Here is a 14,345-nt window from a genome sequence, read left to right on the forward strand (position 1 = left end):
CATATTTCTATGAATGGGTAAGTTGGACCGTTCTTCAGGAACAAGCGAGGAGTGATACAAGGGGACTCATTGTCTCCTATATTGTTCAATTTTATTGGAGAGGCTCTCCCAGGGATTGTTTTGGCCGTTGCGTCAACGGGCCACATTCAGGGGCTGGTTCCACACATAATTCCAGGGGGAATTACTCACCTCCAATATGCGAACGACACACTCATTCTCATCCAGCGCTCGGAAGAGCACATTGCTAATCTGAAATTGCTGCTTATGTTCTTCGAAGACATAGCAGGACTAAAAATCAACTACCACAAAAGCGAGATCATTGTTTTAGGTCAGCCTAGCTCAAGTAATTTTTGGATAGCTAACAAGTTAAACTGCAAGTTGGGTGACTTCCCCTTCATATACTTGGGCTTGCTTATCTCGGATAGACAAAATGTCCCTTGAGTAGTGGCTTTTCTTGGTGAGGAAACTTGCAGACAAGATTGAACCCTGGAAGGGGAGATTCTTGTCCTTCGGTGGAAGACTTATCCTGTCTAATGCCTGCCTCGACAACCTTCACATATATGCTATGGGGACTTTTCTCTTACATGATGGGATTCATGCGAGATTCGACACCCACAGATCAAAGTTCTACTAGGAAGGCTCAGGCCCAAAATGCAAGTATCACCTCATTAACTGGCCAACGATCTGCAAACCTAACGAAATTGGGGGCCTGGGCTTGCTCAGTACAAAGAAAATAAACATGGATCTCCTCCTTAAGTGGGTGTGGAGGCTCTACCAAGACAAATACACCATTTGGGCCAAGATTATTCACGCTAAGTACGCTGACACCTCTGACCTGTTTGCGGGTACTGGTCAAGGGGCTCCCAATTCTGGAAAAATCTTCACAAGGTTAAACACACTTTTTAAGTTTGGGCTAAGCATGAGTTGAGGGATGGAGCACCGACAAACATTTGGTTGGACTAGTGGCTGGGTAGCGCCCCCCTCAATTAAGGACACCTCCCCCTCATCTTTGTTGTTTGTGACAACCAAGAGCTTGGAATTTCTTCTTTCTTGGTCAAAGGGGTGTACGTGTCGGTGAAAAATTACCTAATGGATTTTTATTTTTTTGATTATTTTGGTCCCTTTTTCACCAGCATCATCATAGTTTATGAAGATTCTTGGGAGCTCTTATCCAACACCTCGAGGGATGCTATCTCGGAATCGGGTGAAGCCGGAAACACCTCGGTTGGTTTTTCAGGAATGCTATATGACAGAAACTCTCGTGAAAATTTTCATTTTGATATAAATGATTTCCTCCAATTAACGGGGTGTCCTAATTCTGCTAGATGTGGCTGAGGGAAATATGGTAATGCGAAAACACTAACAAAATCTTCATCCTCTGCTTACGTTCGTATATCAAAGGCTTACTTTCCAGAACTAATGAAACAAAAATAAATAGAAATCACCATACTTGTTCATTCTCCACTAGAGAGATAGCCATCTCTAGGGTATTCTTGGGAGGTTACAACTTGTAATATTGTGTATAATGGTGCAGCTGAACAAGATTCAAACAATGAACCATTTTACAAATACATTATTGGCATGTCAACAAGTATGCTTACACGACCATTGATAGACCATTAGTTATAACAGTCGTCTACTATGTCTGTTTATTACGCACACCACAAAAAGAAACACTAACATGTGTGATCGTCTAACCCTGATAGTTTTCTTTATCAAACATTAGAGAATTACAAACTTAGTTTCAGAAAATGATGCTATCTACATCAGTGTGTGGCGTGTAAAGTGAATAAGATGAGTCATTACCAATTATCAAGCTTTCCTGTGAGATATACGATGCATACATGTTACTTGTTTGATCTATCTTAACAACACATACAAAATTACAAAATAGTTCCACACAATCCATGTCAATATGGTTAACATGTAGAATATTACAAACTTAGTTCCACCAAATGACAATATCTCGATGAGTGTGTGACATATAAAGCTAACAAGATGAGTCATTGCTAATTATCAAACTTTCACGTGAGATAGATGATATATTCGTGCAAGAGCAAAGCAACTTTGGTGATCAATTCAAAAACTACATTTGTATTTAGTGCCACCAAACACAACGTAGCGAAATGATAAGTTAGATAAGCATCCAAGCACTTTTAAGGAAAGCAAATGCGAAGATAAAAATAAACCATCCTAGAGCAGCTATAAAGGCCCATAACATGAAGATCCTCCTCCATCATCTATCCTTACACCTAGAGAAAAAACATCAAAGCCAAGCAAGAAATAATCAATAAAAATATATCATGAAGATCTTCCTCACCCTTGCCTTCCTTGCCATGGTGGCAACCATGGCCAACGCCACTGTACAACTTGACCCTAGCGGCCAAGATCAGCCATTTCCGCAACCACAACAACCATTTCCACAACCACACCAACCATTTCCGCAACCACAACCACAACAACCATTTCCACAACCACAACAACCATTTCCGCAACCAGAATATCAGCCACAACAGCCATTTCCGCAGCCACAACAACCATTTCCACAACCACTACAACCATTTCCGCAACCGCAACAACCATTTTCGCAACCACAACAACCGTTTCCGCAACCTCAACAACCGTTCCCGCAACCCCAACAATGGTTCCCGCAACCAGAACAATCATTTGCGCAACCAGAACAACCATTTCCACAACCCCAACAACCGTTCCCGCAACCCCAACAACCGTTCCCACAGCCAGAACAACCATTTCCGCAACAAGAACAATTGTTTCCGCAGGGACAACAATATCCCAAGCAGCAACAACCATGGCTGCAGCAACAACTCCAGCTAGTTCTGCAACAACAATTGAACCAGTGCCAAGAGTTCCTCGCGCAGCAGTGCAAACCATTGGCGATAGTTCCGTTCCTCCGGTCATGGATCTTGCAACAGAGCAGCTGCCAGGTGATGCGACAACAATGTTGCCAGCAGCTGGCGCAGATGCCCAAGAACCTTCGGTACCCTGCCATACATAGCATCGTGCACGCCATCATCGTGCAGCAGCAGCAACAACAACAACCCTTCCAGCCTCAGCCACAACAAGTGGGCCAGGGTTTCATCCCACCTCAGCAGCTAGCTCAGTTCCAGGCGATGAGGACGTATGCGTTGCAAACCTTGCCGGCGATGTGCAATGTGCAGGTCCCGCTGTACTATTCCACCGCCCCATTCGACATCATCGGTGGCTTTTGAGAAGACTACAAGAGCTCTAGTACTACATAGTTGGATCATCGTTATTTCGTCAATGAACCAATCGATGTAACGGTGACAAATAAAGTGGCATGCACTAAAATGTGTGACACCCGGCCACTACTAGTCCAAACTTGGGAATAAAAGACAAACATTGTTCTTGTCTGCATAATATTGCTTGTCCATGTTTCCATTTACTGGTATATTTAGATGTTCAATCAAAGCCACAATCTTATGCATGAAAAATAATCATTAGGTTGAGTGGAAGTACCATTAAAGTAAGAAGTACGCAAATTAAGTTTTTAATGGTGAGGCTTATGAGTTGCAATGGTCATGAATATCTGCATTTGCTTCTAAATAGAATATACTGAGGCAAAGCTTCACCGAGATGCTCAAATATAAATATCTAAAATTATGTTTAATGGTGGGATCAGAGCAACTTAATTCATTAGAGTACATCAGCAACAACTAAAGCTTTCAGAAGCTGAGATAGATCAGTACCGGAAGGTAATTGACCTTGGGTTAATGTCGCAATGTGTCCACCCATGAGCCAAAATGTTAGTGATTGATACACTGGTCCGATTGATGCAGACTAACAGTATAATTTCGGCAAGTGTAGGTATAGATGTCGTGGGCCTGTGGCCAGTCAAGACTCTAAACAAACCCAATCGAATCAGCCTAAGGACATAGATCCAGATACGGCAAATGTAAAGGGCGGAGAGGGGAAGATTGAAAGAACAATCCACGGATACCACTAGCTAAAGATCAACCTTCGTAAGGGAAAATTGGACCACTACAAAATGACACATGGCAGCACGTGCGGCCCCGCGTTCGCGCCCCACGTACGTACTCGCCCCACGCGCACCATGATTAGTACTCCCGCGTAGACCATGCACATGAATATAGTTGTGCATAACACACGAGTACAATTGCGTACAACACACGGGTATAGTTGAACACACACGCAAGTAGAAGTACAGTCACAAGTAGGTATAGTCGCGCACACGAGCAGGTACAGTCATGCACATGAGCAAGTACATGTACAGAAGTACAGTGGCGCATACAAGCAGGTACAGTCGCTCACACTAGCCAATACAGTTACCGAGTAAAGGGAAAAAACTGCACCAAATACAGTAAAAACAGAAGTACATATCAGTTGAAACATGAGTACAGTTAGGTAGACATCACGAGTATAATCATATCAGCAGCATTGGAAGTACGCAAAAAAAATCTCGAAACCTATCAACATGGGATCTAGTTTTGAAGATCTCGACGCGAGGATCTCAAAAGTGGAAACGGTTCGTAATTTGGACGTATGGTTCTCAAGACGTTTCATTTTGAAAAAACGAATATAGAAAAAATGATGCCCGTCTTCTCTCTCCTCGCTCATCCTCACGTTGCTTCCCTTTGCGACACGTGGCGAGCAGGGAGACCACTTCCCATGAATTTTCTGGCACCGCAGCGCGCCACTTATCACGTGCGGAGTGAGGTACTTTCCCTTTGCGAAGATCTGCCTTTTTCTAACAATTTCGATAATCCACGGGAACAACAAGAACCTTAACCCATCTCCAACGCCCCCGCATTGGGGCGTTAGGTTAGGTGTTTGTCGGTGTCCGTTACGTCCAAAAACGAGGCCCAACAGCTGACCACATATGGTACCGCATCACGCGAACACGTATGTTACCGACCGCCAATGGCCTATAGTTTAGTGAGGAATAGCTTATGTGTTATCATAAAGTATTATTAGGATACATTTTCATTGCATTTTAACCATAATTAAAACTAATTTAAATTAAACTTCTTTGGTCCTGCTTCACCATCCACGTAGCTAGCTTGGCCCTTGATGCCTTGGTGGTCACCTGGCTCCACCCCCACAGCCTCACCGATTGAACTGGCTTGGCTCTCGTCGCCGCCGCGCATCGCCTTGATGCCCAGACGGCGTGGCTCCTAACGTAGTGAGCGAAGGTCATGGCCTACCACAGCACGCGCACCACCGCAACACGTTGCGCCGCCATGTGGGCGGCGGTGATAGCCGCCAACTCCGCCTCGACTGACGCATCGATCTTAGCGTTCCTGGCGTATTGCTGGGCCGCCATCTCTGCTATGATCTTGTAAGGTGTCATAGGTCGTCTGCTGTCGAGCGGCCTCTTCGTTGGCCGCCAGCTCGGCGATCTCATCCGCCGCCCGCTTCTCCTCCATCTCGTACCAGGCCTACCGCTCTTCCGCCATGAACTGGCGGCCGCTTGACACGCGTACAGCACGCGACCGTTGGGAACCCCAAGTGGAAGGTGTGATGCGTACAGCAGTAAGTTTCCCTCAGTTAGAAACCAAGGTTTATCGAACCAGTAGGAGTCAAGAAGCACGTTGAAAGTTGATGGCGGCGAGATGTAGTGCGGCGCAACACCAGGGATTCCGGCGCCAACGTGGAACCTGCACAACACAAACCAAGTACTTCGCCCCAACGAAACAGCGAGGTTGTCAATCTCACCGGCTTGCTGTAACAAAGGATTAGATGTATAGTGTGGATGATGATTGTTTGCAGAGAACAGTAGAACAAGTATTGCAGTAGATTGTATTTCAGTAAAGAGAATTGGACCGGGGTCCACAGTTCACTAGAGGTGTCTCTCCCATAAGATAAACAGCATGTTGGGTGAACAAATTACAGTTGGGCAATTGACAAATAAAGAGGGCATGACCATGCACATACATATTATGATGAGTATAGTGAGATTTAATTGGGCATTACGACAAAGTACATAGACCGCTATCCAGCATGCATCTATGCCTAAAAAGTCCATCTTCAGGTTATCATCCGAACCCCCTCCAGTATTAAGTTGATAACAACAGACAATTGCATTAAGTATTGCGCGTAATGTAATCAATAACTACATCCTCGGACATAGCATCAATGTTTTATCCCTAGTGGCAACAGCACATCCATAATCTTAGAGGTTTCTCTCACTCCCCCAGATTCACGGAGACATGAACCCACTATCGAGTATAAATACTCCCTCTTGGAGTTACTAGCATCAACTTGGCCAGAGCATCTACTAATAACGGAGAGCATGCAAGATCATAAACAACACATAGATATAAATTGATAATCAACATAACATGGTATTCTCTATTCATCGGATCCCAACAAACACAACATATAGAATTACAGATAGGCGATCTCCTGAATCCCCCGAGATGGGATTGGCGGCGGCGGCGTCTCTGGAAGATTTTCCGTATCGTGGCTCTCGGTACTGGGGGTTTCGCGACGAAGGCTATTTGTAGGCGGAAGGGTAGGTCAGGGGGCGTCGCGAGGGGCCCAGGAGACAGGCTGGCGCGGCCAAGGGTGGGGCCGCGCCGCCTGCCCTCCTGGCCACCTCGTGGCCCCACTTCATTGACTCTTCGGTCTTCTGGAAGCTTCGTGGCAAAATAGGACCCTGGGCGTTGATTTCGTCCAATTCCGAGAATATTTCCTTACTAGGATTTCTGAAACCAAAAACAGCAGAAACAAAGAATCGGCACTTCGGCATCTTGTTAATAGGTTAGTTCCAGAAAATGCATAAATATGATGTAAAGTATGCATAAAACATGTAGATATCATCAATAATGTGGCATGGAACATAAGAAATTATCGATACGTCGGAGACGTATCAACATCCCCAAGCTTAGTTTCTGCTCGTCCCGAGCAGGTAAACGATAAACAAAGATAATTTCTGGAGTGACATGCCATCATAACCTTGATCATACTATCGTAAAGCATATGTAATGAATGCAGCGATCAAAACAATGTAAATGACATGAGTAAACAACTGAATCATATAGCAAAGACTTTTCATGAATAATACTTCAAGACAAGCATCAATAAGTCTTGCATAAGAGTTAACTCATAAAGCAACAATTCAAAGTAAAGGTATTGAAGCAACATAAAGGAAGATTAAGTTTCAGCGGTTGCTTTCAACTTGTAACATGTATATCTCATGGATATTGTCAACATAGAGTAATATAACAAGTGCAATATGCATGTATGTAGGAATCAATGCACAGTTCACACAAGTGTTTGCTTCTTGGGATGGAGAGAGATAGGTGAACTGACTCAACATAAAAGTAAAAGAATGGTCCTTCAAAGAGGAAAGCATCGATTGCTATATTTGTGCTAGAGCTTTGATTTTGAAAACATATAGAGATCATAAAAGTAAAATTTTGAGAGGTGTTTGTTGTTGTCAACGAATGGTAGTGGGCACTCTAACCCCCTTGCCAGACAAACCTTCAAAGAGCGGCTCCCATTTTATTTTATTTTTGTGTGGCACTCCTTCCAACCTTTCTTTCACAAACCATGGCTAACCGAATCCTTCGGGTGCCTGCCAACAATCTCATACCATGAAGGAGTGCCTTTTTATTTTAGTTTTATTATGATGACACTCCTCCCCACCTTTGCTTTCTCAAGCCATGGCTAACCGAATCCTTCGGGTGCCGTCCAATCAATCACATACCATGGAGGAGTGTCTATTTTTATTAATTAATTTGGGACCGGGAATCCCATTGCCAGCTCTTTTTACAAATTATTGGATAAGCGGATGAAGCCACTAGTCCATTGGTGAAAGTTGCCCAACAAGATTGAAAGATAAACACCACATACTTCCTCATGAGCTATAAAACATTGACACAAATCAGAGGTGATAAATTTTGAATTGTTTAAAGGTAGCACTCAAGCAATTTACTTTGGAATGGCGTAGAAATACCATGTAGTAGGTAGGTATGGTGGACACAAATGGCATAGTGGTTGGCTCAAGTATTTGGATGCATGAGAAGTATTCCCTCTCGATACAAGGTTTAGGCTAGCAAGGCTATTTGAAACAAACACAAGGATGAAGCGGTGCAGCAAAACTCACATAAAAGACATATTGAAAACATTATAAGACTCTACACCGTCTTCCTTGTTGTTCAAACTCAATACTAGAAATTATCTAGACTTTAGAGAGACCAAATATGCAAACCAAATTTTAGCATGCTCTATGTATTTCTTCATTAATAGGTGCAAAGTATATGATGCAAGAGCTTAAACATGAGCACAACAATTGCCAAGTATCACATTATCCAAGACATTATAGCAATTACTACATGTATCATTTTCCAATTCCAACCATATAACAAATTAACGAGGAAGAAACTTCGCCATGAATATTATGAGTAGAGCCTAAGGACATACTTGTCCATATGCTACAGCGAAGAGTGTCGCTCTCCCACACGATGAATGCTAGGATCCATTTTATTCAAACAAAACAAAAACAAAACAAACCGACGCTCCAAGCAAAGCACATAAGATGTGACGGAATAAAAATATAGTTTCAGGGGAGGAACCCTATAATGTTGTCGATGAAGAAGGGGATGCCTTGGGCATCCCCAACCTTAGACGCTTGAGTCTTCTTGATATATGCAGGGGTGAACCACCGGGGCATCCCCAAGCTTAGAGCTTTCACTCTCCTTGATCATGTTGTATCATCTCCCTCTCTTGATCCTTGAAAACTTCCTCCACACCAAACTCAAAACAACTCATTAGAGGGTTAGTGCACAATCAAAATATACATGTTCAGAGGTGACATAATCATTCTTAACACTTCTGTACATTGCACAAAGCTACTGAAAGTCAATGGAATCGAAATATCCATCAAACATAACAAAATAGGCAATGCGAAATAAAAGGCAGAATCTGTCAAAACAGAACAGTTCGTATTGATGAATTTTATTGAGGCACCAGACTTGCTCAAATGAAAATGCTCAAATTGAATGAAAGTTGCTATTATACGACAAGCTACAGACCATATGAATGAGCTGTTATACAAAGAAGAGATGTTGTGGTTACAACGCTCGCGAATCACCTGGCTAAAGGAAGGCGATCGGAATACAAAATTCTTTCACCAGAAGGCAGTGTGGCGAGCGAGGAAAAATAAAATTAAAAAGCTAAAGGACATCGACGGGGTCTGGAAGGATGTTCCAACTGATATGGAGAGAATGGCCACATCATACTTTAAAGAACTCTTTACCCGCGACCCGTCGCTGAACTCGGATAATCTAATTGCCATGACAAAACAAAAAGTAACTAATGCTATGAATGATGACCTATGTAGGGATTTTACTGATGACGAAATTGGGGATGCCATGTTTCAAATAGGCCCTCTGAAGGCACCTGGTGTAGATGGCTTTCCTGCGCGCTTTTACCAGAGGAATTGGGGCACCATTAAGGAGGAAGTAATTAACGCGGTAAAATTATTTTTTGTTACAGGGCACATGCCTGAGGGGGTGAATGAGACTGCAATTGTTTTAATACCGAAGATTGACCAGCCCGAAACTTTAAAAGATTTCCGACCAATTAGTCTCTGTACAGTTGTTTACAAAGTCATAGCAAAATGCATGGTGAATCGAATGCGGCCTATTTTGGGAGACATTGTATCACCCAACCAGAGTGCCTTCGTTCCAGGAAGATTAATTACGGGTAACGCTCTAGTTGCCTTTGAATGCCTACATTTCATAGAGCACAATACGAATGCAAATAAGGATTTCTGTGCATATAAATTGGATCTATCCAAGGCTTATGATAGGGTGGATTGGGAGTTTCTGAAGAAAGTGATGCAAAGGATGGGTTTCTCTCATCGATGGGTGGATTGGATAATGTCGTGTGTCACCTCGGTGAGCTACAAGGTAAAATTTAATGGGAACCTCCTGGATTCATTTTCTCCTTCTCGGGGCCTCCGACAAGGTGATCCTCTTTCGCCATTCCTATTTTTGTTTGTCACGGATGGTCTATCTACACTACTGCAGCATGCCATTGAAACACATGTCATCAACCCTATTAAAGTTTGCCGTAATGCCCCGGGTGTCTCCCATCTCTTATTTGCCGATGATAGCTTACTTTTCTTCAAAGCGCAGGGGGAACAAGCACAAAAAATCCAGGAGGTACTTGATTGTTATGCCTCAAGCACGGGACAACTCATCAATCCAGGGAAGTGCTCTATTATGTTTGGTAATGGGTGCCCAGCAGCAAGCCGTGTGGAAGTCAAAGAAGTGCTACATTTGGAACAAGAAACCTTTGAGTGAAAATATCTCGGCCTCCCGACACCGGAGGGTAGAATGAGTAGAGACAAGTTTGAAAGTCTCCAGGCGAAATTGGCCAAGTGCTTACTGGAATGGGATGACAACCATAAATCGCAAGCTGCCAAAGAAGTTTTAATCAAATCAATCGGCCAAGCTATACCCGTCTATGTGATGAGCGTTTTTAAGCTCCCCCTGAGTCTATGTGACGAACTAACAAAAATGATTAGAAGATACTGGTGGGGAGCAGAAAATGGGCGAAGAAAGACACATTGGATATCTTGGTACATAATGCTGCGACCAAAAAACTATGGAGGTGTGGGCTTCCGCGACATGAGACTATTCAATCAAGCGCTGCTAGCAAGGCAGGCCTGGAGGCTGTTACAGTACCCTGACACCCTTTCCGCGCAAATATTGAAGGCCAAGTATTACCCTAACGGCTTCTTGTTTGATACGGTTTTTTCAGGTAACGGCTCGTCGACGTGGCATGCAATTGAGTATGGCCTGGAACTCCTCAAGCAGGGTGTCATATGGCGGGTGGGCAATGGAGCACAAATACGCGCATGGCGAGACCCATGGATACCCAGGGGACCAAACCATAAACCACGATCACCACAAGGTAGATGCAGGTACAGGTGGGTTGCAGATTTCTTACAGCCAGATGGGTCTTGGAACACGCAACGCCTGGAGCAGTATTTTTCCCAGGAAGATGTACAGGATATCATTCAAATCAAACCATCAAAAAGGAATGAGGAGGATTTCGTGGCTTGGTTTCCAGAGAAGAATGGCATGTTCACTGTAAGAAGCGCTTACAAATTTGCACTCCACCGAGACATGATGAACCAGGATAGAGGGGCTACGAGCTCAAGACCGGATGGCTTCAGCCCAAGTTGGAAGTTGATCTGGACCTGCCCGGTTCCACCCAAGGTAAGAGTGCTCGCATGGAAGATCTGTCGCAATGCCATCGCGACTCAGGAAAACATGAAGCGCCGGCGTATGACAGTGACCGGATTGTGCCAAATTTGTGGACGGGAAGACGAGGATTCCGTACATGCCTTTTTACGGTGCCCACATGCACATGCGCTATGGAGGGCTATGGCGGAAGTCTGGGATCTACCAGACATTGAGGCTTTACAACCAGAGGGGCATGGATGGCTATTACACCTCATGCATGCTAGCACAGAGAACCAGAGGGCGATGATGCTGATGACGCTATGGCGAATATGGCATGCGCACAACGAGATCACCCATGACAAACCATGCCCAACCATCGAAGGCTCACGTAGGTACCTGGTAAGCTACCTCAATTCCCTCATGCTGATCAAGCAATTCCCAGAGGCTGACATCAAAAAGGGAAAAATGGTGATAGACCAGCGACAGAGCTTTAAGAAGGTTCACCAGATGGAACCTACAAAGAAGAAGGTGCGCCAGAAGTGGTCGCCACCAGAGAGTAACGAGGCAAAGCTGAATGTGGATGGCACATTTTCGACTGACGGTCGTGCAGGTATTGGTATGGTAATGTGGGACTCTAATGGTGTGGTTATTTTTGCTGCGTGCAGGAAAATACAACAGTGCCAGGATGCAACGGAGGCTGAGATACAAGCGATCGAGGACGGACTGCAACTAGCGCTGCAAGGTCACAGGTGCCTTTCAGCGTGGAATCTGACTGCTCCGAGGCCATCCAAATGATCAAGCAATCCTCCCCAAATATTTCAGCTCACGCGTTTCGTATCAATGTGATTCGAGAATTACTTAGGGAAAGAGATAGTAGGCTAATAAATATAAATAGAGAAGCGAATACTGCCAGGCATGAGCTTGCAAGGTTAGGCAGGGTTCAAGGTAGAACGGAGATGTGGTTTGGCGAATCTCCCCCGGAGATCACTGATGTGATTGTAAAAGACTGTAATTCTGTGTTTGGTTAATAAAATTCTCTTTCCCCCGCAAAAAAAAGAATGAAAGTTGCGTACATATCTGAGGATCACTCACGTAAATTGGCATAATTTTCTGAGTTACCTACAGAGAATTTTGCCCAGATTCGTGACAGCAAAGAAATCTGTTTCTGCGCAGTAATCCAAATCTAGTATGAACCTTGGTATCAACGACTTTACTTGGCACAACAAAACACTAAACTAAGATAAGGAGAGGTTGCTACAGTAGTAAACAACTTCCAAGACACAAAATAAAAACAAAGTACTGTAGTAAAAACATGGGTTGTCTCCCATAAGCGCTTTTCTTTAACGCCTTACAGCTAGGCGCAGAAAGTGTGCATCAAGTATTATCAAGAGATGGAGAATCGTTATCATAAGCTCCCCCATCTGTAGTGGTACTAAGGGCTTTGTCAATTTTAGGCCTATAATAATATTTTTTTGGTTTAGGCACTTTAGAGACATACATAAACTTTTGCTCCTTACCCACATAAGCTTTCTCCTTATATTTAAGAGAAGAAAAGGTTGATCCCAAGGTTCCCATAGCCTTTTCAAGTTCGCCGATCCTATCGGTTTGATTATCATGGACAACACAAGTTCCTAGGACACTAATTCTTTCATCAATTCCTCCTAAGGATTTATCAAGTTCATCAGTTTTATCAAGTAACATTTCCAATTTAGTTTCAACACTTGGAAAAATTTTCTCTATGGTTTCCAAATTTTTCATAACATCTTCAAGAGAGATTTCAATTTTAACTTTATCAATAGGGGGTATTCCAAATAGACTCTCAATAATGCAGCTAGCTTCTAATGCAGGAGTACTTAGGAAGTTACCTCCTGCGAGACAATCAAGAACATACCTATTCCAGCTAGAGATACCAACATAAAAATTCCTGAGTAAAATAGTGGTGGAGTGTTTCTTAGTGCACCTATTATGGGCGTTACTAATTCTATACCAAGCATCTCTTAAGCATTCTCCCCCTTGTTGCTTAAACGAACGAACTTCAACTTCAGGATTACTCATTTTAGCAATAGTAAATAAAGCAGACTAGATAAAGTAAATGCAAGCAACTAATTTTTTTGTGTTTTGATTTAGTGCAGCAAACAAAGTAGTAAATAAAACTAAGCAAGACAAAAACAAAGTAAAGAGATTGCGATGTGGAGACTCCCCTTGCAGCGTGTCTTGATCTCCCCGGCAACGGCGCCAGAAATTTAGCTTGACACGCGTACAGCACGCGACCGTTGGGAACCCCAAGTGGAAGCTGTGATGCGTACAGCTGTAAGTTTCCCTCAGTTAGAAACCAAGGTTTATCGAACCAGTAGGAGTCAAGAAGCACGTTGAAGGTTGATGGCGGCGAGATGTAGTGCGGCGCAACACCAGGGATTCCGGCGCCAACGTGGAACCTGCACAACACAAACCAAGTACTTTGCCCCAACGAAACAGCGAGGTTGTCAATCTCACCGGCTTGCTGTAACAAAGGATTAGATGTATAGTGTAGATGATGATTGTTTGCAGAGAACAGTAGAACAAGTATTGCAGTAGATTGTATTTCAGTAAAGAGAATTGGACCGGGGTCCACAGTTCACTAGAGGTGTCTCTCCCATAAGATAAATAGCATGTTGGGTGAACAAATTACAGTTGGGCAATTGACAAATAAAGAGGGCATGACCATGCACATACATATTATGATGAGTATAGTGAGATTTAATTGGGCATTACGACAAAGTACATAGACCGCTATCCAGCATGCATCTATGCCTAAAAAGTCCACCTGCAGGTTATCATCCGAACCCCCTCCAGTATTAAGTTGCTAACAACAGACAATTGCATTAAGTATTGCGCGTAATGTAATCAATAACTACATCCTCGGACATAGCATCAATGTTTTATCCCTAGTGGCAACAGCACATCCATAATCTTAGAGGTTTCTCTCACTCCCCCAGATTCACGGAGACATGAACCCACTATCGAGCATAAATACTCCCTCTTGGAGTTACTAGCATCAACTTGGCCAGAGCATCTACTAATAACGGAGAGCATGCAAGATCATAAACAACACATAGATATAAATTGATAATCAACATAACATGGTATTCTCTATTCATCGGATCC

The 14,345-nt window shown here is 43.5% G+C and overlaps 2 protein-coding genes across 2 annotated transcripts; both read left to right on the top strand.

The window, feature by feature from the left end:
- The first annotated feature begins 2,261 nt into the window (after window positions 1-2,261).
- LOC127343017 (uncharacterized) lies at window positions 2,262-3,399 on the top strand. Its single transcript, XM_051369095.1, has one exon. The coding sequence runs from the start codon at window positions 2,304-2,306 to the stop codon at window positions 3,228-3,230; it is 927 nt and encodes a 308-aa protein (XP_051225055.1). The 5' UTR covers window positions 2,262-2,303; the 3' UTR covers window positions 3,231-3,399.
- An 8,003-nt stretch (window positions 3,400-11,402) lies between these two features.
- Window positions 11,403-11,996, top strand: LOC139838079 (uncharacterized). Its single transcript, XM_071827432.1, has one exon. It carries the CDS (start codon window positions 11,403-11,405, stop codon window positions 11,994-11,996), a length of 594 nt encoding a protein of 197 aa, XP_071683533.1.
- The last annotated feature ends 2,349 nt before the right edge of the window (window positions 11,997-14,345 follow it).

This window comes from Lolium perenne, chromosome 3, assembly GCF_019359855.2.
Source record: "Lolium perenne isolate Kyuss_39 chromosome 3, Kyuss_2.0, whole genome shotgun sequence".
In the NCBI taxonomy this organism is placed as follows: Eukaryota; Viridiplantae; Streptophyta; class Magnoliopsida; order Poales; family Poaceae; genus Lolium; species Lolium perenne.

What these genes read in the sequence shown, in the direction of transcription:
- LOC127343017 (XM_051369095.1), top strand. Translation starts at nt 2,304, where the DNA reads ATGAAGATCTTCCTCACCCTTGCCTTCCTTGCCATGGTGGCAACCATG.
- LOC139838079 (XM_071827432.1), top strand. Translation starts at nt 11,403, where the DNA reads ATGGCGGAAGTCTGGGATCTACCAGACATTGAGGCTTTACAACCAGAG.